This window comes from Epinephelus moara, chromosome 5, assembly GCF_006386435.1.
Source record: "Epinephelus moara isolate mb chromosome 5, YSFRI_EMoa_1.0, whole genome shotgun sequence".
Taxonomy (NCBI): Eukaryota; Metazoa; Chordata; class Actinopteri; order Perciformes; family Serranidae; genus Epinephelus; species Epinephelus moara.
The window spans coordinates 40,869,093-40,895,821 of NC_065510.1; the positions used below are offsets into that span (position 1 = coordinate 40,869,093).

At 38.9% G+C, this 26,729-nt stretch overlaps 3 protein-coding genes across 5 annotated transcripts in view; 1 reads left to right on the forward strand and 2 right to left on the reverse strand.

The window, feature by feature from the left end:
- Positions 1 to 2,174: 2,174 nt before the first annotated feature.
- On the reverse strand, positions 2,175 to 7,410 carry aip (aryl hydrocarbon receptor interacting protein). The gene is made up of 7 exons (XM_050045032.1): positions 7,255 to 7,410; positions 6,501 to 6,683; positions 6,233 to 6,421; positions 4,498 to 4,674; positions 4,226 to 4,367; positions 3,532 to 3,761; positions 2,175 to 3,412 (listed from the first exon to the last, which is right to left on the reverse strand). Exons 1-7 carry the CDS (start codon positions 7,351 to 7,353, stop codon positions 3,407 to 3,409), a joined length of 1,026 nt encoding a protein of 341 aa, XP_049900989.1. The 5' UTR covers positions 7,354 to 7,410; the 3' UTR covers positions 2,175 to 3,406.
- A 3,958-nt stretch (positions 7,411 to 11,368) lies between these two features.
- On the reverse strand, positions 11,369 to 19,541 carry tmem134 (transmembrane protein 134). Its single transcript, XM_050043400.1, has 8 exons — positions 19,324 to 19,541; positions 16,431 to 16,684; positions 16,223 to 16,290; positions 16,049 to 16,135; positions 15,891 to 15,967; positions 13,361 to 13,405; positions 11,842 to 11,895; positions 11,369 to 11,726 (listed from the first exon to the last, which is right to left on the reverse strand). The coding sequence occupies exons 2-8, from the start codon at positions 16,638 to 16,640 to the stop codon at positions 11,644 to 11,646; spliced, it is 624 nt and encodes a 207-aa protein (XP_049899357.1). The 5' UTR covers positions 16,641 to 16,684; positions 19,324 to 19,541; the 3' UTR covers positions 11,369 to 11,643.
- Positions 19,542 to 19,571: 30 nt separating this feature from the next.
- Positions 19,572 to 26,729, forward strand: part of serping1 (serpin peptidase inhibitor, clade G (C1 inhibitor), member 1) — a 14,339-nt gene continuing 7,181 nt past the window's right edge. The window contains exons 1-6 of one of the 3 annotated variants that reach the window (XM_050043398.1): positions 19,572 to 19,619; positions 22,671 to 22,718; positions 22,856 to 22,964; positions 23,062 to 23,226; positions 23,358 to 23,654; positions 23,785 to 24,000. In XM_050043398.1, the coding sequence (XP_049899355.1) occupies positions 22,671 to 22,718; positions 22,856 to 22,964; positions 23,062 to 23,226; positions 23,358 to 23,654; positions 23,785 to 24,000 (835 nt within the window). In that variant the 5' untranslated portion in view covers positions 19,572 to 19,619. Of the gene's footprint in view, positions 19,620 to 22,182; positions 22,336 to 22,670; positions 22,719 to 22,855; positions 22,965 to 23,061; positions 23,227 to 23,357; positions 23,655 to 23,784; positions 24,001 to 26,729 lie in introns of those variants that run through there. The other 2 variants (XM_050043396.1, XM_050043397.1) reach the window with 2 other exon arrangements.

The following is a 26,729-nucleotide window of genomic DNA, read 5'->3' on the forward strand; positions in this document are numbered from 1 at the left end:
CTTTTCACACAGGGCCATGTAGCTTTGGATTTTTTTCTTCCTCATTAATAAAACCCTTCATTTAAAAACTAAAAATTTGTGTTTACTTGTGTTATCTTTGACTAATGTTTAAATTTGTTTGATGATCTGAAACATTTAAGTGTGGAAAACATGCAAAAAAGTAAGAAATCAGGAAGGGGGCAAACACTTTTTCACACCACTGTATATATCAACAGCAGCTAGCATCAGTGTATCCAAGGAAACATGACAGTAAACATAAATCAGGGTAAGAAAAAAAAGGGAAACAGAGCAGTTCAAAAACAATACACATAGAAAAGTACAAAATAATCCCTCCCCAGTCACTGCTAGTGTACTAGAGATAATATGAACTCACTGTCACACCTAGAGTCTGCACTGAGTGAATGAATAGTGTGCAGTGAAGTTAAGCTGCAACCAGAAGCCTCACCTTTATAGGGTCTGGAATGCTTTTAGAAGAGGACCCCACACTTTCTGTGTATGCCCCTCCCCTAAGGCAAAATAAAAACACTGCATATGTGTTTCCCACAGTCACAAGAAATTGTTCCTGTTTTGGAGTCCCTTTTGTTGCAGCTCAGGTACATTTATAGTCTCATGATTCCCCAGCCCCTTCTTTTGATCTCTGTTGGTTAGATGGGATTGCTGGGTTTTAATTTGTTTTTGTTTGGGAATATTGCAGGTGCTTGTGTTAGCAGGTGCAGAGCTCACAACAATGTGAGGACAGCCTATGACGTCTGTGTTATGTGCACCAGATATGATCACGCCTTTGCTGTTTTACTCTTTCACTGTTTTGAGATTTCCCCATGAAACTTCGATGACCAACATGTGCCTTTCTCAGTGGGAACACAAGATGTTTTCATGTCAGTATCAAGGTCCCCCTTGAGCTCTGTCACTACTGTCCCATAAAAACATGGAATGGACAGTTTCACAGTTCCAGGATTCCATAAGACCACTGTTTTACTTGATTTGTCCCACACTGGAAGATTGAAAATCCATGTCAATAGATTTGAGTCCAACTGACCCAGAACGACCTCAATGTGCAAAAATTTGTAGCACCTTTACAAAAGTATGAAATGTTATTCATTTTCATTTTAGCAACTTTTGGTTCACTTTAGAAAACGTCCTCAAATTTCAGGCTAGAAGAAAAGCTTTTAGAGTGTCAGGCAGGGGTGTCAAACATACGGCCTGCGGGCCAGAACCAGCTCACCAAAGGGTCCAATCCGGCCCACTGGATGAATTTACATACCTAATATTTGGTGCTTCTCAAAGTCTAGAAGGGATCCTTAAACGGCTGAATTTCAAGGAGGCTACATCATCAAATCCCTGGAAGGACTGCTCCAGTGTCAAGGATCCTTCTAATTCTTGCAAGGACACAGTCCTTCCTTTAGAGGATTTTGAAGAATGCACGTGTGTATCCTCAGTGGGCAGGAAGTACCTGCAATTCTTTGTGCACAGTTTGCCAGAATAAAAGGCAAGGCTTCTTCAATGACGCACACTTCAATGACTTGGAGGCCGAGGAGGAATCCTTGACTTTCAGAGACACCAACTGATGCACTTGTGAAGGGGTACCAGGTTTCGGGAACAACAAGCAGAGTATTTCATGACCAGAATAAAGTACTCCGAAAAAATTAATACCTAGTAGTCATAATAAAAGATAAACATTGTGCAAAATACTGTAAATCAGCAGCTTCAGTACAAAACAATCTGTTTCAGACCTCTATCTTTCAACATTATTGGTGGCACCCTGCTGCTAAGGCACTACCAAAACGTTTGATTTGACAGTGGTTTGTACCTGCTTCCTCAACAGCTTCCACTGTAGCTTGGTGATGCTGGCATTGCTACAGAGGAGCACATGTAATGACAGTGAGTAGCAGACTGACTGACTGAATGAGTGAGTCTGTTCCTCCATTTCGTAAATTGATGAACATTTTCAGAATAAACTCGTACTTCTTTACACTAAAAGAAATGGAAACATTTAAAAGTGTTTTTATTAATAGGTTAGATGAAATGGTTTTACTGGTCCAGCCCACATCAGATCCAACTGGGCTGTATGTGGTCAGAGAACTAGACTGATTTTGGTACCCGTGATGATAAGGTTAGGGTGATTACTGCTGTTAAATGTCAAAATGTGTACGCAAGTGTAAAAGAAAATGCAAAGCCGGGGATAAACACAAATTTATTTTCAGTTACATAATCACAACCTCGACAACATCTCACTTCGGTAGAGTTGGGCTAATGACCCGCTGCTTCACATGAAGAGTGATGATATGCTCTTACTAAGCAGGAGAAGGAGACAGTGGGGACTTTGTTGAGTACATCTCTTGACAAAAACAACATAATGGTATACTTCTTACATAAATGAAATAAGTACATAGGAGAAAGCAAAGATAACACAAGTCCATGTGTTATATATAATGATTGTCACAGACAGCTCGGTTTCCCAGTCGCATCCACCAGGAGATAATGGTCTCCTGCTTATTCCAGTGCCTCCACTGTGACCAAGATTATAGAGGGGCTCTGGCGGTGAAAGGCAGAGGTGTGCATCTGAGTACATGATGTCCCTTGTGCAAAAAAAATAAAAATTCCTTGGTTTTCTGACAGGAGAGCATTTCTACCTGGAATCCACTGAACCTTGTTGGGCTGCGTAATTTTAGGATTATCCAGCAGCTTTGCACATACTTCAGAGAAAGCATGCAAAGAAAAAATGCTTTAGCTAGCTGTTTCTAATACTGTGGCAAACAGCTCTTTGCTTTATAGATCACCATACAATGACTTTTTCACAAATAGCTGATAAATTACTCATTAAATCAAAAAGTGAAATCTCTCTGCAGCAAATCCTGTGAAAAAATGTTGCTAAGGGTAACGTGGCCCATTACTGTGAGCAAGTTATTTACCAAGACTGTTAAAACTTCTGGAGCCATAACAAGCTAAGAGTTCCCTTGGACTGAAGACCATGATGCTCTGATATAATGATGCCGTTGGCTGGAACATACTTTATGTATGGGTTTTGTGGGATACTGGACTTTCATTAGTGTCAAGCTGATAATGTCAGCATGTCCTCATAAAAATCTTAATTTGACCTTTAGAGAGTGGGAGCCTAGAGCAACAAGGCAGGACTGAGTCACACCTCAGTATATATATATCTATATCTATATACATATCTCTTTATATATATATATATAGAGAGAGATATATAGATGTATATATATGAGTGACATTGTGTGTATGACCCGACAGTGTGTGAGAAGGTTTCTGTGTGTACCATGGAGGGCAGGGTGGCAGAGTGTATGGCTTGGGTGCATGGATAAAAACTAAAACACCAGCAGCGTCTACTGTTTCTTCTCCATCTTGAAATTCACAGGTATCCTCTTGTTCCAACCCACTGTGAGATTCAACCCTGCGAGAAAGAAGAGCAGATACGTCTTTAAGTTTCAGCTGTATGACATTATACCAAATAAGCCTCAATAGTTGCGAGATAGATGCCATGAAAAGAAATGAAACTCAAAGCAGACTGACTGTAGTGGCAGTGGCTGGTGGTGTGTTGTAGTTAAATAGGCCTTTGTAGCGACCCTTTTCCTCCTTCTCTTTGGTGCGGATCCTCTCCTCCATGGCCTTCAGCTCCTTGGCAACAGACGGCCCCAGAGAGGGGTCCAGCTCCAACACCTTATTGAAGTCCGCCCGTGCCTCTACCTCATTCCACACTGCAGCGTGGGCCTTAGCCCGCTTGTAGAAGGCCTTCACATTGTCTGTTAGGGAGGGAACAAAGAAAATAAATAAAGCTGTTGGCACTGTTATCAACAACTTAACATGAAAACAGATTCACAACATTTGCAGACAGGGCTGTGCCAACAATCTGAGACAACACACTTCAAGCAATTTAAAGGAGGATGATAGCTTCTAGGACAACACTAATACGAGCTATTATGAAGTTGAAATGAGGCCCTGAGCACACCGAAACTCATCGCTGAAAACGCATCACCAACAAAACCTTGTTTTCCTATGGTACAGCACATCTTGCGTGTACCTCTCTCTTGTGCCGGCGTCACGTTTTTCTAGGGGTTTTTAGATGTGCATAACAGTTTAAGTACTCTCAAATTTTCAGCACAAGGATCAAAGTCCACACTTTTTTAAATCTACACCGATCAAAATGTAGTAGAAACAGAAATCTTTCCTCTCTGCCTGTTTTTGTACAGCACCAGCGAAGCCTTACCCTCATATTTGAAGACAATGGACGTGCAGTGTTCTATGACTTCGTAGTACTGGCCCTGGAGTAGCTTGCACTGGCAGTAGTTGAGGAGCAGTGGTGTGATCATATGGTCCAACTTTACCCATGCTTCGTCTCCAGGGTGCTCCTTAAAGAGAGACAAAGGTCACAGAGAGGAGTTAGAGAATGTATTTTATTATAAATTCAAGTGTCTATACTAAAGTAGATACTAAAACTGGATCTGATCTTCATTCTATTGTATTCAGCTGTACTCGAACCTTCATCTGTAGATTTTTGAGGCAGGCAACTCCATTGTAGTACTTCTCTGTGGCTTCCTGAATCTGGCCCTGTTTGAAAAGTGTGTTGCCCTCCTCATGGATTTGAGGCACAAGCTCGAGTTTCTCTTCATCTGTCATAGCCCACACATCGAGCTGGAACGTTCCTGGAGGCATAACCTGCGCAGAGACAGAGACTGAAGATCAGTGGTAGCTGGAGCTTACACGGTAGCAGAGTAAAACCAAGGTTGTGCTTAGTAGCACATAGTAACTCTGTGGGGTACATATATTTTACATCTAATGCCATTCATTACAATACCCCTGCAATGAGTCTCATCTTTGTGGAAGCCTTATAAATTTCTGTTGTGGCTTAAGCTTTGCATTATATCAAGAGGTCTTTCAAATACTTTGTCACCCTCATTAGTCTAATACCTAGATAGGGTCCCCCTGCACCCCCCGGTGATATACTTCTAATCAGTGTTTCTAGATTGGAAAACGTGTAGAAAATGACTAGCTATGGCCTCAAGCTGATATAATGTCCCACATACCATTTTTATGCAAATTACAATTATAAAATTACAATTTTCGCCATATGTCAGCCAATATTTCAGATAACTGAAAAAATAAGGTGAGCAGCCCCATGTTTTGAAGGGTGTGGGTCATGATAAAACTATTCCTAACATGATCACATGTGTCTGTGGTATGCTAGAATGCAAATTAGTGCTTTAATTACAAAATAATCACAGTTTTACAAAATAATAGACTTCAATTAAGGTGCGTCTAGACAAATGATCAGTGTAATTGTCGGCTGACAAATCAAACAACAATGTCTGCCTACCTGGCAAAAGCCATGGTAGTTTTTCTTGTTGACAAATAACTGCCTGCATGGACAGTGATGTTCACAGTAGAATTTTATGTAAGCCTGAGTGACATTCATCAGCTCTCTGTTTTATCAGTCTCCCTTGACTTGTGTGTGTTGTATGGGCCATGTGGTCATGGTGATGTAAATGCCGCTCTGACCACTGAAATTTAGTGGTGGATCTAGCGCATCTGCTGGCTACGACAACTGTCAAACAGCGTACAGACTTCACCTACTCAATACACCACAGGTGTATGCCGGCATGGCAATGGTGCAGACCCACAGTGGACTTAAGATGACGTAAGATTCAGGCAGATATGTGGGTCTCTAGTGATTGGTTAGGGTAAAACCAAATTCTCTTCCCCCACAGAAATCAATGAAGTGGACGCAATGTCAGACTGAAGATGGAGACGGAGTGAATTAAGTTGACAAGTCTGTTTGATATCTGGCAACTATGATGTCATTGTGTGCCAGATTTTCTTTATATGGTCATTTGCTTCGAGCATTGAGCTTGGAGCACGCTACAGCGAGTGTTTACATTAGCCTACACTATACGTAGCCTCCACTGCTAGATGCTAACATCAGAGAAACTTGGTTGCCGACGTTAGAAATTTCTCCCTGATTTATGATCATATTCCTGCTGGAACATGTCTGGATTTGTTTACCTGAACATAAACATAACAGGTCACCTTTAAACATGTTCAAGTAAGATATAAAAAAGGGACTGGTATTTCTACCAAAACTGAGGTATAGGGTTTGTGCTACAATGTAAAGAAAAACCTCACAGAAACAACACCGTTTTGACATTGCAGCCCTGAATACAACCCAATAAAATACCAACATTGATATGAAACTGTGGGCTCTTCCATGCCTGCTCACCTCCAGCAGCTCGATGGTGAAGGCAAGAGGCTGTGGACTGGCTTGAAGCTGATCCAGGTCCTTGTGCCCCAGAGAGTGGTGGGAGTGGATCTGGGCAATGCCACAGCAATGCCTCTGACCTTCCAGCGGGTCCTTACCAGCGCTGATGTTTCTCAGGGACTGGGACACAAGCGGGTACAGCGACGTGTGCTGAGGGGTGAACAGAAATGGTCAGTGGCAAAGAAATAAACAAGACTGCCACTCCATCCCATATGGCCAGCTCACTAACCTTGATGTCGCAGGTAAATTCTGCAATTTCGCCCTTTTTCATGGTGATGACCACCCTCTCCCACACAGCTAATTTGAACTTCTTGCCCAAGATGAGCTCCATGGGTTTGTTGCGGCCCCCCATGGTTCTGGAGTCATCCAGCACTGTGCCATCCAACAGGCTGGTGCGGTAGTGGAAGACTACCTGTGAAGAAGAGTAAGGACGAACACGGGCAACATTAAACACTGCTCAACAGAACTACCTGTTTAAAATAACTGTTGCGTATCCACCGCGTTAAGGACACGAGATTGATAAACCGTGTTTACTAGACACAAAAGCAATATCGGCACTTCTCTGACAGGCCTGGAGAACGTCTACGCTCCTTCATTTTCTGACCAATCACAACAATGGAAAATTGATTGACGTGGTACACCGCCCAATCAGCATTCGTATACGCCTAACATCCTGTCCCGCCCCTGATCTTTCCATCAGATGAAAAAATAAGGGGAAAAAACAGAACCCGGCTAAAAAAAAACAGCCAGTACCAAGAAAATCTAACATATTATCACCACTAAGACAGCAAAACTCACACGCTTGCAAACGGATTCCTATACACTAGGGCATTGCGGTTGGTGTAACGTCAACATCAACCTAAGTTAGCTGATAGTCTAACGTTAATGTGTTAGCTTGTGGTAGCATTAGCTAACGTGCTTCGTCGCATTTCTCAAACTAATTCAAAGGACTGGACTCACACCGCCGACATAGTATAGTTTACCTTGGTTCCATTAGGAAAGGACGATAGCTCTCCTTTACCAGGACTGATCAATTTCTTTCTTATTCCTTCCTCGAAAAGCTTGCGTGCCTCTTCCTCCATCCTTGACCGAGTCTCAGTTCACGACAAATGACGATGTTTGCCGAAGCCAGTCGTTTCGTGAGACGTCGCTGTAGGCCACAGATCGCCCTCTAGAGGTAGACTGCGTAAGTGTCATTACAGAAGAGGCTGAGGACTGCAAGGCTCCTTTTTCACAATTATAATAGTTAATTGTCTTGCACACCATTTCAGTAAAATATACATAACAAATCAAGTCTTAATTCACGGCAAATACAATGTATTAGTCTGTTACCACTATACTTAAGATTTTTAGGGACTTGTACTCTGAAGAAGTAATTTAAGGGACTGTTCCTTACTGATGAGGGTTGAGGGGGTGATGCAAAAAGGGAGAGGCATGTTAAATAATTTTTGAGCATTGAGGAGAGACTTGAGTTTTTTATTTTGGTTTAGGGGAGGGACGAATACATTTAAATGATTGTATTTTGTAGTTATTTCACCACCAATTTTGAGAAAACGTGAGGCATGTTTTCTTTAAAAATTGCCATGATTACACCATTTATCATAAGCAGAAACTGCAAAAACAAAAATTAGTGTTGCATTTTCAAATTTCTGATGGTGATTGGAAACACCATGTGCCATGAACGCATCCATCAGATAAAAAAACAAACAAATCTGAGCTTAAAATACTGATATTTCATCAAAAGCATCATCATTTAAACTTTGGTCAAAAATAAACTGTTTGCATGAAATAGTTTTTTTTTTCAACTCCAGGATTTCATCTTCAACTTATTACTTTTAACTTTCAAAGTAATCAAATCGTATCTTGAGGTGCCTGTGAATTCCAACCCCTACTAACTAACCAGCATGCACGACAAGAGTAAAAAACAGAGACCTTTTTTTCAACTCCAGGCTTTCCTTTTCAGCTTTAACTTTCAAAAATCAAAGGGTACATTTTAAAAATCTAATTACTTATTTATGTTTGAGAGAGGGTCATGCATTTTCCACCAGTCACTCAGGGAGGTTCAAAGAAAAATATTTGTAGCTCCCAGGTGGGTTAAAAAACAAAGACCACAAAAAAAAGTCACACCCCAACAACCCCCTCTCCTGATAAATAAAGAATAGTCCCCAATCTAATAACATTTCACTATCTTTTAGAGGAAATTATTATCCTGCCTAATGGCTATAGTCACTGGTTACTTTGCAGATTCATTTTTACAAACAAAATCTCTGATGAGCTGCTGAAAGACAGTGCATGACTCTCTTAATCTACCTCAGTCGACTGCAGTATTGATTTGCATGATGTAAACAATAATCATGGTCACTTTATTGTTAATTCTGTTGTCATTTACACCTACAGTTCTTAAAGCAGGCAAAATAACTGCAAACTGCTGTATGTGTGCACTGTAGATGTGCTGGAGCTACTGTATATGTGATGCCATATTAAAATTGGCACCTGATGTACCTACTTCAGGGTTTATACAGAGATAAGGGTAGAATTGGTGTGTAGATGGATACTCCTGCTATGAGAGAATGAACATTTTCATGCAAAAAAAAATGAGTTCAAGCTGAAGTTAGAATAGAGTGCACAAAATAATGACTCACATCTTTTGGCCTTCAATTTTTAAAGGGCTTAATTGTTTTGTTTGTTTGCTAATGTGCCAGCCAAAAGCCTCTAAAGTACCTTAATAAGTTTTTTATTTTAGCCTCCACAAGCCAAGCCAAACTATTTCAGTAAAACATTATGCTGATTCTCTGTTGAAAACTAAACATTTGCTCAGTTTAATACCAAGGAAACCTGAGCAAATGCAAAAAACTTAATGCCACTTGAAATGTACGAAAAAACTGGATAGTGGTATTTACTACCTGTGTCTTATAGACATTGTGACTGTACAGTATATTATAGAACAGTGGACAGATGGAGTGGATGGATACAAGCTTAGAGCAAAACATCAGCAGAATAATTACACATTGGAAGGTCCGAACAAAAACAAATATATGTCAGGGACTACTGTGTCTTTCATTTTGAATTAAAGCAATACTGTAACACACTGTTCTATATTATATGTCCCTCTTGAGTTGCCATTGGGCAGAGAACATAACCCCAAAACTTTCTCTCCCTTACAATGCAAGAGGGACACACAATATAGAACAGCTACTGTTACATTACAATTTCTTATGTCGAGAATTTGAATTGTATATGGTAGCTAATACTGGCTTTCACAGGGGATTGCTACAGCAAGTGTGAAAATTAATAACTTGTAGGTACTCCATGTAACTGCTTTACTTCCACGGGGCATGGCTACCCTGATACAATGCTGCACTTCACGATAACTGAACGCCAACACTACTATTGTTAAGAGGCTGTTGTGCAATAATTTTTTAAGATAGCAAGTTAGCACGAAGGTTGTGTTATCTTGTGAAACTCGACAACCTAAGGTGTTCATTGGCACCAATAATGGTCATGCTAGCTTATCAAGAAGGGGGCAAAGTTGCGTAATGCTCCACAGTTTGGCTAAATTTTGGTGAGGAAACAACTGGCTTGGCCATTTTCAAAGGGGTCCCTTGAACTTTCACCTCAAGTTATCTGTATGGAAATGGGTTCTATGGTTTACCCATGAGTCTCCCCTAAACTTAAGATGGCTTGTTTCCAGTAAATGTTTTGCTCCTTACAATCAATGTACTCCTTCAGTTCAAAATAGCACATTTGTCTTTTAAAGGAAAAGAACAGCAGGTCTATTTGAAGAACAATGAATCACCTAACATGTACAGATACATGACACATTATTACAGGATTGCTGTAGAACTCAACATTTAAACTGTACCAGTATTAGTCTACACACATCAGATAATTAGTAATATAAACTGTAAAATAAGAAACCAAAGTATATCAGTTCGTGATTCCTTAAAGTTTTTAATTAACCTGCACCCAAGACACACAACTTGCATGTGCGTCGCAGAGCCTCTGTATTTTTATAGGTGCCCATGTAAACAGATTAGAGCAGCGCTGCTCAGGCATGGCTCAACTGCTGAACATCTAGAGATCTGGAGTCCTATTTTTTTTGTGTGACGCACACAGTTTTGTGCAAAAGCAGACAGTGAAAATGGTCTTTTGATGATCATATTGACATTGCTACAGTTAAATGTCTATATCTGTTACTAACATGACAAAAATATATATCCTTTTAGCTCTACCCTTCCTGTCTCCGTTTCAAAGTTAACACCCTCTGACAACGTTTCTGTGGACAAATTCCTCTCATTTGTTGACACAAGGCTTTACATTGTGAAATATCTGCAGGCCTGTGTTGTTGACAATGCAGTGGCTCGCACAGCTCCATAAATGGGCCGAGAATCAGCTGTTTATTGTGGAATACTGTAGTTATAGCAGCAGAAAGCTCTGCAGCAGCAACGCTGTCCCTTGAACACCTTACACGTGCGAACAGCAGCAGTTCAGCGAGGCAGCCGTCACACGCTGCTCATGCAGGCAGTGTTGCCAGGGTGCTATGAACTTCAATAGCATAATATAATTGCGTTAATTCAGTGATAGTTTTTGGATTTCAGGGGCCCCATCTCGCCACCCCTATGAAAAATTTCTGGGAGCACCACTGGTAACTGATCAGAGAACTTGTAAATGGCAATAAACAACTTCATGCAATGATATTGGTACGTGTTTGTTTCTCACTGGCTCGAAGGTGTGCATTAAAACACTTCAACTCAAGTTTAATCTCTGTTTAAATGTAGCTACTGATTTGCAAATAAAACCCTTGTAACCATGGCAATATGAAGAGACAGCAGCGAGCCAAGTAAACAAACCACTTGCTTTGTAAAGTCAACTCACTGCACATGATAAAAGCAGGATAAGATTATGGTATAACCAAGGTGAGCAGCTCAGAAGTGCATGGGTAAATGATTTTACCACAAGTCCCAGAACTCTGCCTTCGTTGAATTTTGTAGTTGTTAACCACAAACCTCATCAGATTGCTTTGGTTCGACCCCTCCCCTCTGTATGCCCCTACAACACATTGCCCTTGTTTGATAAACTAACTCAACTGACACAAAATAAAATATACAAAAGTTTTATTGTAATTTCACAGTCATTATTCACACGACATGGAAAACACAGGCAAGACCAATCTCCTTCTTTTTTTCGTGTTCACATACAGCAATATCAGTTCATGTAGTGGAAACACAGTCGAGGCACTGAGTGGCTGAATTAGTAGTGGTCATTACAATGACAAGAAAAAACAACCATGTGACAATACATTTTTGTTACAAGTGACAAAATACAAATCATTTTCAGATAGCAAACAAAGAAATGTAGTGTTTCATGAAATGTCATTTTTCAAAATAAGGTAGGTAGAACAATTTGAAGCCTCTTCTTCCACGGACTGCACAGCTGATGTAGATCACATGGTACACTGCAGGAAATGCAAGGAATGATGTTATTAATATCAACTAAACAAGATGTGCATTTACTGGTACAGGCCAGGGTCAAGTAAAAGAAAAGCTCAAGGAAACATAGCATGCATTTACCTCCAGGGATGAAGAGAAGGAATCCAGGTACAAAGAAAATAGCACTTGAAACACCTGTAGGGACAGTTTCAATAGTGAACAACACTGATCAATGCAACCATACATTCAGATAATGGTTCAACATTTTGAGAAATATGCTTATTTGCTTCCTTGTCAGGAGCTGGATGAGAAGATCAATACCCCTCTCATGTCTGTTCAATAATTATCAGGTTAAAGTCATGAGACTATGAGATTAACTGGCACAAAGACTGGAAACAGGAGAAACAATTAACCTGTCTCTGTTCAAGGGTAATAAAAACTGTCTAAAGCTCACTCATTGACATTTTATATCTTTTTTTTTAATCCCTTCTAAAAAAATAAAGTGTAATTTTAACTGTCTCAAACTTCCCTCCATCTTGCCAGCACCCAGATCTCCCTGCTCACTTGTTATAGGGCTGTTACTCGAACTACAGGAGATAAAATGAATTTGGCTCTTCTAGACTTTTGAAATGTTATCGAACTGAATGGATCAAATTTCGACAGTGAAGCAAGTCATTCTGTGTGGGTTGTGGCTCTCCAAAAATGTATCCACAGATTAACAGATGTCTCTTTCACAATGTAAGTCTAATGGGCCCAGTAGCATCTCGTGTCGACGAGTTGCACTTCCACTTTTGGCCACTATGTAAAATAGTGCCGAACTGCTCCTAGAGGCTTGGTCAAAACCTGTAACCTGAGACAATCATCAGTTCCTGACTTGGTTACAAACTACAACTTTACTGTTCAAGAATGTCACTATAATACATGTACAGCATGCTGCTACTGTGTACTTATGCTGGAACATTTTAGGTCCATCTCTCCCACAGGTTTTTGTTTTTCAGCTCTTTTCCTTCACACCAGTTGTAAAAGCAGAGGTATGAACAGGACAGACAAATGTGTCCTGGATTGAGAAACACTGCTTTTTATCATCAAAAGGACTTTGGCCTTGAAAGACTGGTGCTTCCTCACTAGTGTGTGTGTGTGTGTGTGTGTGTGTGTGTGTGTGTGTGTGTGTGTGTGTGTATGTGATGGTGTCACAGGAACAGTGTGCAGACAAGATTACACACAGAGCTGCCAAGCTTTGTTTGTGGGACGCCAGAAAACACATTCATAGACTCATAGACTCCAATCAAAACATACAGTTCTGAATTTTACCATGTAAATACACAGAGCAAAGAACATATTTTTTATTTGCGCACTAGTTTAAATAAATAGAGATATTTTTAAATGGGAGTTTCTTTTCCAATTTATTTATTTGTTTTGTGTTTGTCAGTTAGTATTTGCTTGTAAATTAATCATTTGCTTAATTTTAAGTTCATACAATGTTTGTTTTCACTGTTTTCCTGCCTCTATATCAGCTCATACAACAGAGCACAAACTTAGCATTACGTGCTTTTCGAAAATGCTTAAATTATTGCTGATAACTTGCATGTGGACCAACAAACTTGTGTCATTACTGGATATCAAAATCAAAAAGTTTACCTCGATGATTTATTTTCCTTACCTGCATTTGGATTCAGCTGTATGACAATACCTGTGAAAATAAGAGCTAAAAACAAACAATACAAAGTACATCAGTGAGGTGGGGGTGACAACCAAGTATATATAAAAAACACTTTTTTTTCATTAACTGATAACTGGCATCTTGCATACAGAGAGGATCAACAAGGGGACAAAGTTCAGTGTGCTAAGCATGTGTCTGACGTGGCGCTAAACAAACTACCTGGTCTGAACCTTCAAAGCTACTCAAAGCGGTATTCAAATAATAGAGCACATGCACAATTTCACATGAAGCACTATTTTGTCACAAAAAATAGTTTCTCTGCTGTTTCCATATTAATTTTTGATCTGAATCACTTAAATGTCTTTTTTTTTTACTTTATCAAAGAAAAAAGGGATAATACATTTTAATTCTTGAACCATCTACTGTACATTTCCAGAAACTAATCTTAAAGAGCCAATTTGAGCAAACATGATTCCAGTGACACTAGAATAAACATGAGGAGAAACATTGGAAACTGTGAGGAAAAAAAGGAGGAGATGGCAGAAATAAAATAAAAGTATTTTATTTTTTTATTTCTCGAAAATAATATCACAATATTTTTAAACTATATTGCGATATGATAAAGATATCACGATATTTTGAAATCAACTCTAAAATACTGTAAACTATCCAGGAAGAGGAAGGTTATTTAAATGTGGGAGTGGCCTATTTTAATCCCTTTTGTTTGAGACCATGCTGCAAGGTGAGTGTGTTTGCTGATTCTGTGAGTTAATCTTTTCTATCTCCCTTAACTTTAGCTTATATTGGAGTTATGATATGTAGTGTGTGAAATAGGGTATGGTGAATGTGCTAGGAAAGGTAGCATCGGCACCGTCGCTACCTGGAGCTCGCATAAACGGAGCCTGGGTTTGTTGAAGGTGGCAGTGCTGTCTGGGCTGAAAAAGCCTGTGGGTTTATCTTCTCTATCTCCTTTAACTTTAGCTTATATTGGAGTTATGTTATGTAGCATGTGAAATAGGGTATGGTGAATGTGCTAGGAAAGGTAGCATTGGCATGGTCGCTACCTGGAGCTCGCATAAATGGATTAGGGGAGTGTCTCTGGGACGCCAGAGATCACTGTCTAGCCTCCTGGAGGTGTCGTGGGACCAACTAGATGAAACACTGGTGAAAGGAGGTTCCCACCTGATGACCCCAAAGACATGTTAGTTATCACTGCTCTTAAGCCTTGCCATAATAGCTTATCATAGGGCTTAGGAGGTTATTCACTGAGTGTTGATCCTTTATCTGGAGCACAAATTTCTTCATTATAAAGTTAAGTACTGTCATAATAAAGTTAAATTACGTAATGTTATAAGAAAAGTTAAAGTACTTTAAATAAAGTACTGTTATAATAAAGTTAAATAAAGTATTGTTATAATTAAATAAATCAAAGTGGAACCACTGCTGCTTTTATTTCAAAGCACTCGGCTCGCCTTGGGCCAGAAGTGTTGATGTTTTTGTCAACAGTCACATGTTAGCAGTTGGCACAAATTCAAACTGTTGCTGTTGCACCTTTAAACGTGATGATTTATTCACTGTAAGCTGGTGACAAATTAACAGCTCTCCAATTCATATATCAATAATATTTTCAAGTCACACGGGTGCTCCATGGTCACAAAATGTGACTAAATAGTCACGGTCTGGAGCCCTACAGATGAACACACCTTTCCTGCTCACACACGATCACTCGGGAGAAAGTGATCTGGATGGGCAGAGGAGTGTTTGTGTGACGTATCATGTTTGTGGGTCTTTCTTTATGTGTGTCTGTGAGAGGGAGAGAGCCACAGGAGAGAGCGAGAGAACTTAAACGCCAAAGCAAGTCTCATGTCGGTGGCTTAAAAGAAACAAGACAGTTTATATTCCATATTTGGGATATAGTCATTTTGTAAATTCCACATGGAATAAACTGTGATAGATTGAGTATATTCGATATATCGCCCACCCTAGTCTCTATGTACAGACTCTACAATGTAGAGTCTGTAGGCAAACCCCGGACATCTTGCCTCTGGAAGAAGAGCGGAAGAGCCCTGGTTTCTGGTTGTAGGCTGTTTGTAGTCCGCGTGATATTGACCAATCACGTTTGAGCCGGCTGCAGTTGTTGCCAAGTTAAACGGCCCGTGCGGTGAACTAACGAGGCAGAACATAATTGGCATCACTGCAAACTTTGAATCCATCGCAATGGTTCAGCATATTTACTTATATATATAAACGGAAGTCACCTCCTCTGCCCAAATCAAACCGGAATGCCAAAAAATCGGGGGTCTGCCCCCAGAGGCTGTATCGCCATCTGCCGGAAGTCAGACGCCAAATACAGCCGATGGGTTCCGAGAATGCGCCCACCCAGACCAGTTATAGTAATTATTATTTTTATTTCAATTGTTTTGATTTTTTTATATTTCTGTATTATTTTATCATTCTGTTCTTTCACTGCTTTTATGAATTGTAACTCCAGTATTATTATGTCACACAATGTCATAAAAACAAGACTTACCAACTCCAGTGATGAGGAGAAGGAACGAAGCAAGAACAACTTTCCTGTTTTTCTTCACCAGCGGATGGGACACCCACCTGAGCAAAACAATTTTTAAAGTAACTGTTGTTGTGAGTGTGATACGTGTGTGTGTGTTTGTTTGAGTTGTTTGAACTCACCCACAGCAGTGTGCAGAAAGCTGTGTGACAGAACTCAAGGTGCTGAAGGACCACTGAGAGCTGCAGTAAGACAGAGTGGCAGGGTCGCTGTGGAGAGAGCACAAACACACTTTATCTCACATTCAAAGTACATGCAGGTAAAATCACATCAGTAGCTCCACCTAGAGAACCCACCTGATTTTGAAGAAGTTATTGAAAGAGGAATTTCCATTGCTGCCCAAGGCATCTTCATTTTCCAGATTCTAAAGGAGCAACACATGATAAGGAGTTGCAGTTTCAAGAAAACAACTTTTTTTATATACTTTACTTGCACACACAGAAGGTGTGTGTGTGTGTGTGTGTGTGTGTGTGTGTGTGTGTGTGTGTGTGTGTGTGTGTGTACCTGATACTTTAGGTTACTGTGTTCAGGGGAGCCAGTAGCAGCAGGTGAGGGATGAGTCTGAGGTTTAGAGAAAGAAAGAGGACCAAATGTCATCTCTCCTTCTCTGTCCTTGTCTCTGCCCTTCCATCCCTCTGCCTCTCCATCAGACACAGCTCCCTCCTCATCTCCCTCCAATACAAAGGCATCATCGATACTAAACTGCGTTGCCATGGTGACTGCCTCTTACACCCCGAGGTCCTGTGGCTTGATGCTCACTGTGGGTTCAGAGTAAAGATCAGTGTTATTCACAGTACATTTGTACTCTACCCATTCTTAAGAAATGGGACAAATCATGTCCTACCAAAAAATTACAACTAATCAACATTTCTAGTAGAAGTTTAGAAGTTCATTTTTTTAAACTTATAAACTTGCCATGTCAGTAAACAGCCTCGTCCCAGACAAAAATTCACAACTATTAATAGTTAAAAAATATGTTAAAAGCCTTTAAAATCGAAAACTAACAGTGCATACTAATAACATATGTGTAAAAATGTACTTATATATTCATCTTTGTTTTAAAATAACTCTGTTACACTCATTAATTCTGCAGCTTTGATATGTCTTAAAAAAAGTTGGTTGCTAACAAGTGGCTAAATGAGACTACAGAGAGCCATCATGCCAAATACGGCTTTACAACCTTGTTGTGGTGGCAACATTGAGGTCATGTGACCGAGGACTGGTTGGTTTATAGCTCTATAACGTTAGCTTTTTACTTCTGGCTGTTGCATTTAGGCTTCAATAATCATGAGAGTGGCGTTCGTTTGTGAAGATTATCTGGTTGAACAACACGTGTAAGTATCATAAACATTTGTTTGCCACAGAGACTGTGACAGAAAGACAGAGACAGACTTTTGTCTCTTTTGTTTCATCAACATCACCTTATCAATAAACATTTAGATAGATTATTGACATTTGTGAATCGATGCTGAATTGTCCACGTCTACCATACAGGCCTTCATCAGGACAGTTCAACTGCCCTGATGAAGGCCTGTATGGCTGAAACGCGTAGGCGTTTTTAAATGACTTTGTAGCCCAGTTAATGAAGGCTTTTTATAAATGTCCCTCTGAGTGCCTCAGATTGTTTTGAAATGTCAAGACTGAGATTCCTGTACTGAAGAGCACCAGAGGCTGACCATTTTCACACTTTTTGAAGACTCCTGCAGCACTCCATGCATTTCTTTTTTCTGATTGGTTATGTTTTTTTCTGCACTCATCATACAAGATGTGCCCATGGACTTCAGTAACTTGAAAATTGAACAGTAATTTCTGTTTTTACCAGTTTCTGGCTATGATAAATGGCATAATTTTGTCAATTTTTAAAGAAAACATGCCTTCCAAATCTGCAGGTCTTCTTTAGAAGTCTGCGGTAAAACATACACACAAAATACAACCATTTAAATGTGTGTGCCCCTCCCCTAAGCCAAAATTAAAAAAAAACTCCCCAATGCTTAGAAAAAATATTTGACATGCCCCCCTGGTTTAAAATAAACTGAGTTTATTTTAATCAAAATTCCCTATGGTACTCTTAATATGTGGTTTTTGTGCCATAAATGACACGCAATTTTGATGCCTTTATGAAGTAAAAATAAGGAAAATGTTTTTAAAAAAACACATTTATTGAATCATTAATCTCTGTTTCTCAAATGTTATGAAAATGTATTGAGGATATTAAAAAGTTTAAGAATTATTATAAATTCTAGTCACAAAATGTGATACTGGATAACTGTCCACACCTCATGGTAAAATGCAGAAAAGCTACAAGTGTTAAAAATCGAATAAAACCCCAAATCTCTGCTGCAGGCATTACTGTAGCAGTGTTGCCAACAACACATTAAAATATTACAAAAAATATGAAATCCAGTTTATCGTCTGAGAACTGGCTGTTGGCCAAAGTCATCTGGGATAACAAGCAATCGCTAGCAATTTTATGGACCTTTCATATGTGTGTGTGTGTGTGTGTGTGTGTGTGTATAAATATATATATGTAAACATAGTCAGACAGGATTTTACACAATTGGGTGGGACCCCGAGAGACCCCCAAACAAGCTTGAAAGGTTATAAAGTCTCTACATTATTCTAGGGACTAAATTTCTGTGCCATCTAGGATAACGTTAAAACACATATCTAGTGTTGTTTTTATGCAAATGTATTTATTTAAGAAGTTCAAGGTTGCACATTTCTATAGGTAGCCAAAACAACTTCCTGATTAAGGTTCACACTGGGTTTTGCCATACGAGGTGACAGTTTTGTCACATAGGATAATTTTGTTTATCACAAAGACAACTTATCAACAGAAATTGTGAGGGAGCAACTTTATGAAAGCATTAGAGTAAATGCATTCATAAGCATTCATAAGCCCCCCCTCCCCACCAAAATAAGGGTTTTGTCCCAGTTTCCAAGAATGAGTGACTTCACTGTAATGGGAAACGTTTTATATATGTCTACACAGACAGAACAACAGTGAAAGCGTTATGAAGCTATTAAGTTTACTGTAGGGACTTGTATTTACATTTAGGGTGTAATATCTGCCTCTGTCAACTTGAGTATTTCTCTTTTAAACAGTTGAGGAACGCGTGCGCGTGCCTCTATGCACACAAAAGAGTCAGCGGCTCCATACCACCTCGCTATACAATAAACTTTACCACTGTGTACGAAGCTAAAACCGCAAATATGAGCATGAAGACATGACAGTAAGAAAACAGTTACAGTACTGCCTCGGCACGGCCTACATATTTCAGCTGACTGGACCACAGTGAACTAAAGTGAACCAGGAGCTCACTGGTTGTGTTGTCGGTCCCTGCCATTGTTTGTGCTCTTTCCGCTACTCGATCAGATGACCAGGAGGAAAACTTACTGTCTGAAGTTAATCTTTTCTCCGAGGAGGCTCAGCTCGACTCCACGCTGCCAGCACAAAGGTCACATACTTGTACACTCTGTGGAAACTCTCTATGATGTCTTCTTACTGCTCGTTGTTTTGTTCTTTAGTACAAAAAAAGATTTTGTAAAGTTTTGAGTCTCTTGCTTTTTTTTTTGTTCAACACCCGGCGCTCGATTGCACACGTCTGATTACGCCCAAAGGTCTCCTCGGGAGTCAGTGCACTGAATCGAGTGTCGGTGTGTCGATCGACATTTGATCTCACAGGATCAGTGGTAAGTACTAATAACTACACTGTAAAAATGCTCTATTACAAGTTAAACTCCCGCATTGAAAATGTTACTAAAGTAAAGGTATGTATTTATAAACAGAAAAATATATTTAAACCATTAAAAGTAGATTAGCATGTGTAAATGTGTAGCTAAGCAACATTTTGCTGTTGTAGTTGAGGTGGAGCGAATTTTGAACTTATTTTATGCCTATAGGACTGCAACTTATTGACTGGTTTTTCTAATCAGTTATTTCCTCGATCAATCAACTCAGTTCAGTTCAGTTCAATTCGGATAATAGTGACACCTTCACAGTTCTCTCTTTCCAAACAATAGTCCAAACCTCATTTTTTAAAATTAATTAAAATAATAAAAAGGAAAAGCAGCAGAAATTCACCTGTGAGAAGCTGGAATCTTGTAATGTTTATTATTTTGTACATGAAAAAAATGACTAAAATGACAATCAAAGTAGCTGCTGTTATTTTTTTTTTTTCAGTTGTCTAATCAATTGATCAACTGACTGTTTCAGCTGCGCTGGAGTGGGACACTTAGGCTTCTGGATAATTAACAGTGTTGATAGTTAAACACAATAACTGTTATTGTGTTAATTCTGAATATTTGCTGGACAGTAAACAGAAGTTGAGCAAACTTAGTTTATTAAACCAAATTCCTCCAGCTGATTCACAGTATTCAGTAGCAGTGTATTTGACCACTGAATACTGTGAATACTATGAATAATGTATGGATGCAGTTTGTATTAAACAGAGATATTTAAGGAAATATTGTCATGCTTAAATGCATGATAAGTTTTAATGCTTAAACAATGTTCCACTGTACCAATAAACGTGTCCCACTTCACCTTAAATCACCCATTGTAATGCCACTGTTAAATGTTCTTGAGCATTGACTCTATCAGCTGTTGATGTATGATGTCTCAATAATATTGCTATTGATTTAACCATTAGTTAAGATGAAATGATTGTATTTTAAATTACTTTTTAATGGGATAGTCTTTTTTTAATATATAGAGTGTGAAGGTTTTAAAATTATTTGCTTAGTTTAAACAGTCTTGAGGGTAAAACCACCTTGTTTTGACCAAATGACGTGAATGTCATCTCCTAATTTATTCTTTAGATTGGATAGAATTCAGAGATGGCTGTTATGTTATTTGGTCATTTTTAATGTGTTTATTAACAGCTATTTAAACACTATTTAAAACCCTTTAATATATTACAATCAAATTCAAATTAATAAGCCAATTTTAAAACCCCCCATTTGGGGTTAAGCCCTGAATTGACACCGTAATTGGAAAACTAAGATATAAATTAAGTGGCAATGTGGTGGTTTTCTAAATTATTAGGGCTTTTTAATCCATGCAGAAAGCCCTTTAAAAACACCAGTTACAGTCCATTACTCTATTGTAATCCTAATCCTAATGACCACAATGACATCTTAAAATAAAACACCAAATATGATTTATGGAAATTATGGATGGGAAGAATAGTAGACAATACAATATATTAGTTTTTACATTCTTCATGATGTGATATTAAGAGTACTATGTATTTTAGCAACTGGACTCTCTTTGTCTAAATGGGTAAAGTTTCCACAGTTGCTTTGGTTGTTCCACCATCTGCCATTTCTGCTACTGGGGACTTGTAACTAAAATAAAAAACGTACAGTGACTATACTCTTATGTTCAGGGGTAGCTAAAACAAAAGCATTACCCTCTTTCTGTTTTGGTTGAGCAGTGGTTGACGCACTTCCTCTGTGCCGTATTATATGGAGCCTTTATTTTCTCAGGAGATCATACCCAGTGACAGACAGAATTGCACAGTAAAAGTGAGGCTTATAGGGAACCAATCTAAATGCCGATGGTGTCATTATCAAATAGCCATTACATTGTGCAATCGACATTTACTTCATAAGTTAAAGCAAAAAGTTGTCTATTTCCACTTTAATAACTTCACTAAGTGGTAAATCAAATTGGGAAAAGTACCTCCAGCTGAGGATCATGATAGGTCGATACTTAGACACATATAAATAAAAACTGTTCTTAATGTACTAATTAAGTTCATGACTCCATTAAAACACTGCCTCCATCACTTTGGTACTTCACTGATACATGTTATGATTGTTGTCCACAAATGTGACAACCCTGTTTTCTGCCAATTAGCACAAACTCGGCCTGTGTTTGCCCTCCACTTGTGTCTGTGTTTATCACCCAGTGCAACCTTCAGCAAAATTAAATCATGTAAACACTTCAGGCAAAAACATTTTAATAGGCAAACTGAAGATGAGCCAAAGTCAAACTGCTTATCCACCCCCAACTACTCATTGCTATGTTTCACTTGCCAAGATTAAGCAGTTACAGTCGATGATAACAAAAAAACAACCTATGCTTAAGCACTGATATCATGCTGTGATAAAATACTATATCTTTGCAATGCAAAAATGAATGCAATAAGGCAAAATAAAAACAGGACCTTGAATCATCCCACTAGTGTCTGTTGCCAACATGTGAAATCATGTGATTTCCAGCAAGTCAGACGACCTGCATTATGCAAACAAACATCTCTAAACCAACAATCACTGATTAGTGGTTGCTGGCTGCAGTTTAGAGGAGCAGACAGTCAGAGGTGGTGAGCGGGTGTGGCAGAAATATTACTGCTAAAAACTGGTGACTGAATTTGGATACATTTGGAAATCCAAGAGGTGTGAGGTATTTAATGTGTCTACTTTTTTGATTAATCTCTGAACCAAAGCAGAAATATACAGATTACTATGCATTGCTGTTATATAAAACTTTACTTTATCCTCTGAAGTCTTTTATATAATTAATCTCTGACAAGGATGTGTTTTTTGCAAATGGAAGCTGTAGCTAAATGATCATAGATTTTTTAAAGTAGGATTCATCACTGTGGTTCACAGATTGCACCACATTATTGATCTTTTTGCCGGCTTGGTGCCATATTCATTTGGAAATCCTCACTTGCAAAACAACTCTATCAACTTGCCAAATGCATTTAACTCCTTTCACTCCTTGTTCTGCTTTAGATGAAACTACAGGCCGTACTCTGCCTCTTGCTGCTGCTCATTTTCGAGGTAAACTTACCCGAGAAATGTAGCATGTGCTCTTCATAGGCAGAATGTTCCAAATATCTATATACATGACCAAAGAGCTCAAACATCATCCTTCTTGAAGCTTTACGTCAAACATATAACTCTGTGTTTATGTTTAGCTTTCTTCATGCAGACATTTCCAGGTGATATCTGGTTCCATTCTGGAGCTGCCCTGTCTCTCGTTTCAAGATGTCTACACTGGAGGGACCATCACCTGGAAATTCAATGGTCTTATAACATTTATGTAACTACTAGCACTGTACTCGCTGTATTGTAAATGTACACAGTTATACATATTTTCAATTTGATTTTTTTTGGAATACAGGTGAAGATGTAAGTCTCAGTGCTCAGTCGCCTGGCTCGCTAAGAATGACAAAGGGTGGCATGGTTCTCTCTGTATCCCCTGTTACTACCGCCAGCCAGGGCGAGTACAGTTGTACGATAGAGGAGAACAATATGGAGATGTCAAGTACATACACCATTGAAGTTGGTGAGGAACATAGATGCACTTCCCTTTTATCACACACATTTGGAGCATTTTGAATTTGGGTAGAATGGGTATAACATTTAACAAAAAGCTTGTATCTAGAAGAGTTTGAAGTGTTATGCCTTTTTCTGCAGTATACATGACCTATACCATGAAGGTGACCCAAGGCTCCACAGCTCAACTCCAGTGCCATTTCCCAACTTCCAGCCAAGTCACAGCCAATGCACTTTGGTTCAAAGAGGAGACTAATGACACGTGGACACAGCTGGACACTGAAGACGAGTCAAGTGATAACAGAGTGAACCGGCTTTATCCACTCGACCATGATCAGACCATCACGATCGAAAACATTGTCATGGAGGATACTGGAAATTACCTGTGTAAATCTGCTGGGGGGCAAACACTGAGCTCAGTAAATATCATTGTTCAAGGTAGGTTCAGCAACCTTTTCTGTTCTACTTATGTTACTGCAAACTCTGTAAAATGAGGTCTTTTTTCAATAATGAAATGTGGATACAACATTTATGTACATTTTTAACTGTCTGCTTAACTCTCTTTCAGTTGCTCCTACTCCTGTCCCTCACTCGTGCCTTGGCTTCACCGCAGCATGGGAGCCCTGCCAGGATGAGAACAGTCGCACAGGGGAACCCATTTTGCAGGAGTCCATCACAGAGTTCTCCATGAAGCTGTATTCTTACCTCAGAGAATCACAACCCTCCAGCAACCTACTCTTCTCTCCTATCAGTATCAGCGGGGTGCTGTCCCATTTGTTGCTAGGTATGACAAAAAGAAGCAGGTTCCTCTTATTAAAATGAATCAACTAATATAACTAATCATTTCATCTTGAATATGAAGTATTCTTATTGTCAACAAATCTGACAGAAAGACGAAGTACTGCCCAAGTGTCACAAGTCTGCTTTGTGCCACAGGCCTTCATCATTGTCTGTGTTGCATGCATGCTTATATTCTACTGTTGTTCTAAATATGACAATATTCTGAATTTGATGCGGGTCATATAAACAGCATATTCCATTTAATATTCAAAATGAGGTCTTTTTCCGCCAATCATGGCCTCTTGTCCGTTTACATTTGTGGTCAGAAGGAGAAACACACCTTCCTTTTAAACATTATTAAAGACTTGAATATTGACAGATTCTAGAATATGTGCAAATATCGCAGCACAGGAAGTTGGTTAGAGGCATGAAAGAGTGAGTCTGTGTTCACATGATCCAACAAGTCCACCACTGGTAGGAAACTGAAAAATCCTATTTTGATGCAGAGAAGCAAAATGACAAGCGGCTTCAGCCAGTCTGCTTTACCATGTTTTGACATGATAAATGACATGTTTGGGCGCGGAGTATACATGGCTGCATGGAACTGGGATATTAGTGGAATGTTCATTTTCATTAGCAATGTAAACAGCTGAGTAAAAATATTGTCTTTTTCAGAACAAGGGCAAAAAACAGAGTATTTTGTGCATGTAAACATAGTGACTGTGCACTGGGTCACATGTTGCTTCATTATGAGAAATGTGGGCACTGTAGTTTACTTTGAGTTGATCCCTCATACATTGTCCCGCTATGGGGTGCTGTTTGTAAAGTGGCGCGCACTGAAATTAACAGCAACATTTTGCCACATTTAGCTTCAGACAATGTTTAAAAAAGTGGTGTGAATTTTTTAAAGTCACTTTTTACCACATTTATAGCAATATTTGAAATATGTTAGATATAATGTCACAGTTAAATCTAGATATTAAATGTTAAACCTAAATGTTAAATCTAAATCTAAATCAAAATGTTAAATATAATCAAAATGTTAAATGTGAAATCTAAATGTTAACATAAATCTAAATGTTAAATGTTAAATCTAAATGTGCTTGGTAAAACTCAACACTACCGGTCAACGGAAGTACCAAAAAAAAAGCCTGGGTAGTCAGACTGTGTTTATAGCATCAAATAACAAATTAAAACCCAAACTAATCGGAGAAAATGAACACTTGAACATATATCAGCGTGATAAGAACTACCTTAAATGACAGAAACCATGTTTGGGGATTTTTTTTTTTTAGTGTCCCATCTGCCAACATGGAGGGTGCAGAATTTATGGGTACACTCCACTGTCGGTCACTTTCTCCATGCTCTCCTTGCTTGCCAACATGCCAACTTGTCCAGCGATTTAGTTGAAAACATTGGAAGGGCCGTTTTGGCCGCAATTCAGATTTCAGCAGTGCATCATTGGTGACAGCGACAGTATCCACCATAGAGCCACCACAGCACTCAGTAAGTTTGTTTTCTAACTCACATAGCATATGTTCCTTATGTTAGGATGTAAGGTATATGAAACTAGCTAACGTTAGCCCAGTAGAGATTTGCTTCTAGCATCAATGTACTTCACGCATAGCGTATTTGTTTCGTTTTTGACCACTGGATATTGTAACATTACAACACACAAAAAGAAAATGTCGCTAATATTTTGTAAATGTCTCCTCAGGCTTCCACCAAATCTCTACTGGGCTAATGTTAGCTAGTTTCATATAGCTTACATAAGGAACATATGCTACGCGAGTTAGAAAACAAACTTACTGAGTGCTGTGGTGGCTCTATGGTGGGTACTGTCACTGTCGCCAACGATGCACTGCTGAAATTCAGATGGGACACTAAAAACTCAAAGCACACGTCAAATAAAATTTCCCCAAACATGGTTTCTGTCATTTAAGGTAGTTCTTATCACACTGATGTATGTAAGTGTTCATTTTCTCCAATTAGTTTGGTTTGACCACTCAGGCTTTTATTTTGGTACATCCATTGACTGGCAGTGTGCATTTGCATATTAGCTAAATATTTAGTTTCACCAAGCACATTTAGATTTAACATTTAACATTTAGATTCAGATTTAACATTTGAATTTAGATTTAACATTTAGATTTAACATTTAATATTTAGATTTAACATTTAACATTTAGATTTAGATTTAATATTTAGATTTAGATTTAACATTTAACATTTGGATTTAACATTTAGATTTAGATTTTACATTTAGATCTAGATTTAGATTTTACGTTTAACATTTGGATTTAACATTTGGATTTAACATTTAGATTTAGATTTAAATTTAACATTTAGATTTAACATTTAACATTTAGATTTAACATTTAGATTTAGATTCATCTTTTGGATTTAACTTTTAATATGTAGATTTAGATTGAACATTTAGATTTAATATTTAGATTTAGCATTTAACATTTAGATTTAGATTTAACATTTGGATTTAACACTTAGGGCTCTAGTTTCCCGGCGCAGCGCAGGGTGGCGAACCCCGCGCAGAGCTAGTTTCGAGCAGCGCAACCCGAGACGTGCTCAGTTTGGTAGTTTGGCAGACTGAGGTGCGCTGAGATGGGTGTGGCGGCACAGCAGGGGGAGGTGTCGACAGATCCAGCTTGGCGCAGTGACAGTTTCGTGCCAAAAGGCTTCGCCGAAGGTGTGCTAAAAGCTCGCCAACTGAAACCA

Bases quoted from the DNA above. Each gene is read 5' to 3' on its own strand.
- aip (XM_050045032.1), bottom strand. From the start codon at position 7,353: ATGGAGGAAGAGGCACGCAAGCTTTTCGAGGAAGGAATAAGAAAGAAA. The intron at 4,675-6,232 runs GTGAGCAGGCAT...GTCTCTGCGCAG, and splicing joins TCACCATCGAGCTGCTGGAG to GTTATGCCTCCAGGAACGTT. The intron at 4,368-4,497 runs GTTCGAGTACAG...TCTCTCTTTAAG, and splicing joins TCAAAAATCTACAGATGAAG to GAGCACCCTGGAGACGAAGC.
- tmem134 (XM_050043400.1), bottom strand. From the start codon at position 16,640: ATGGCAACGCAGTTTAGTATCGATGATGCCTTTGTATTGGAGGGAGAT. The intron at 15,968-16,048 runs GTGAGTTCAAAC...TGTTTTGCTCAG, and splicing joins CTTTCTGCACACTGCTGTGG to GTGGGTGTCCCATCCGCTGG. The intron at 13,406-15,890 runs GTAAGTCTTGTT...GTTTGTTTTTAG, and splicing joins TCTCCTCATCACTGGAGTTG to CTCTTATTTTCACAGGTATT.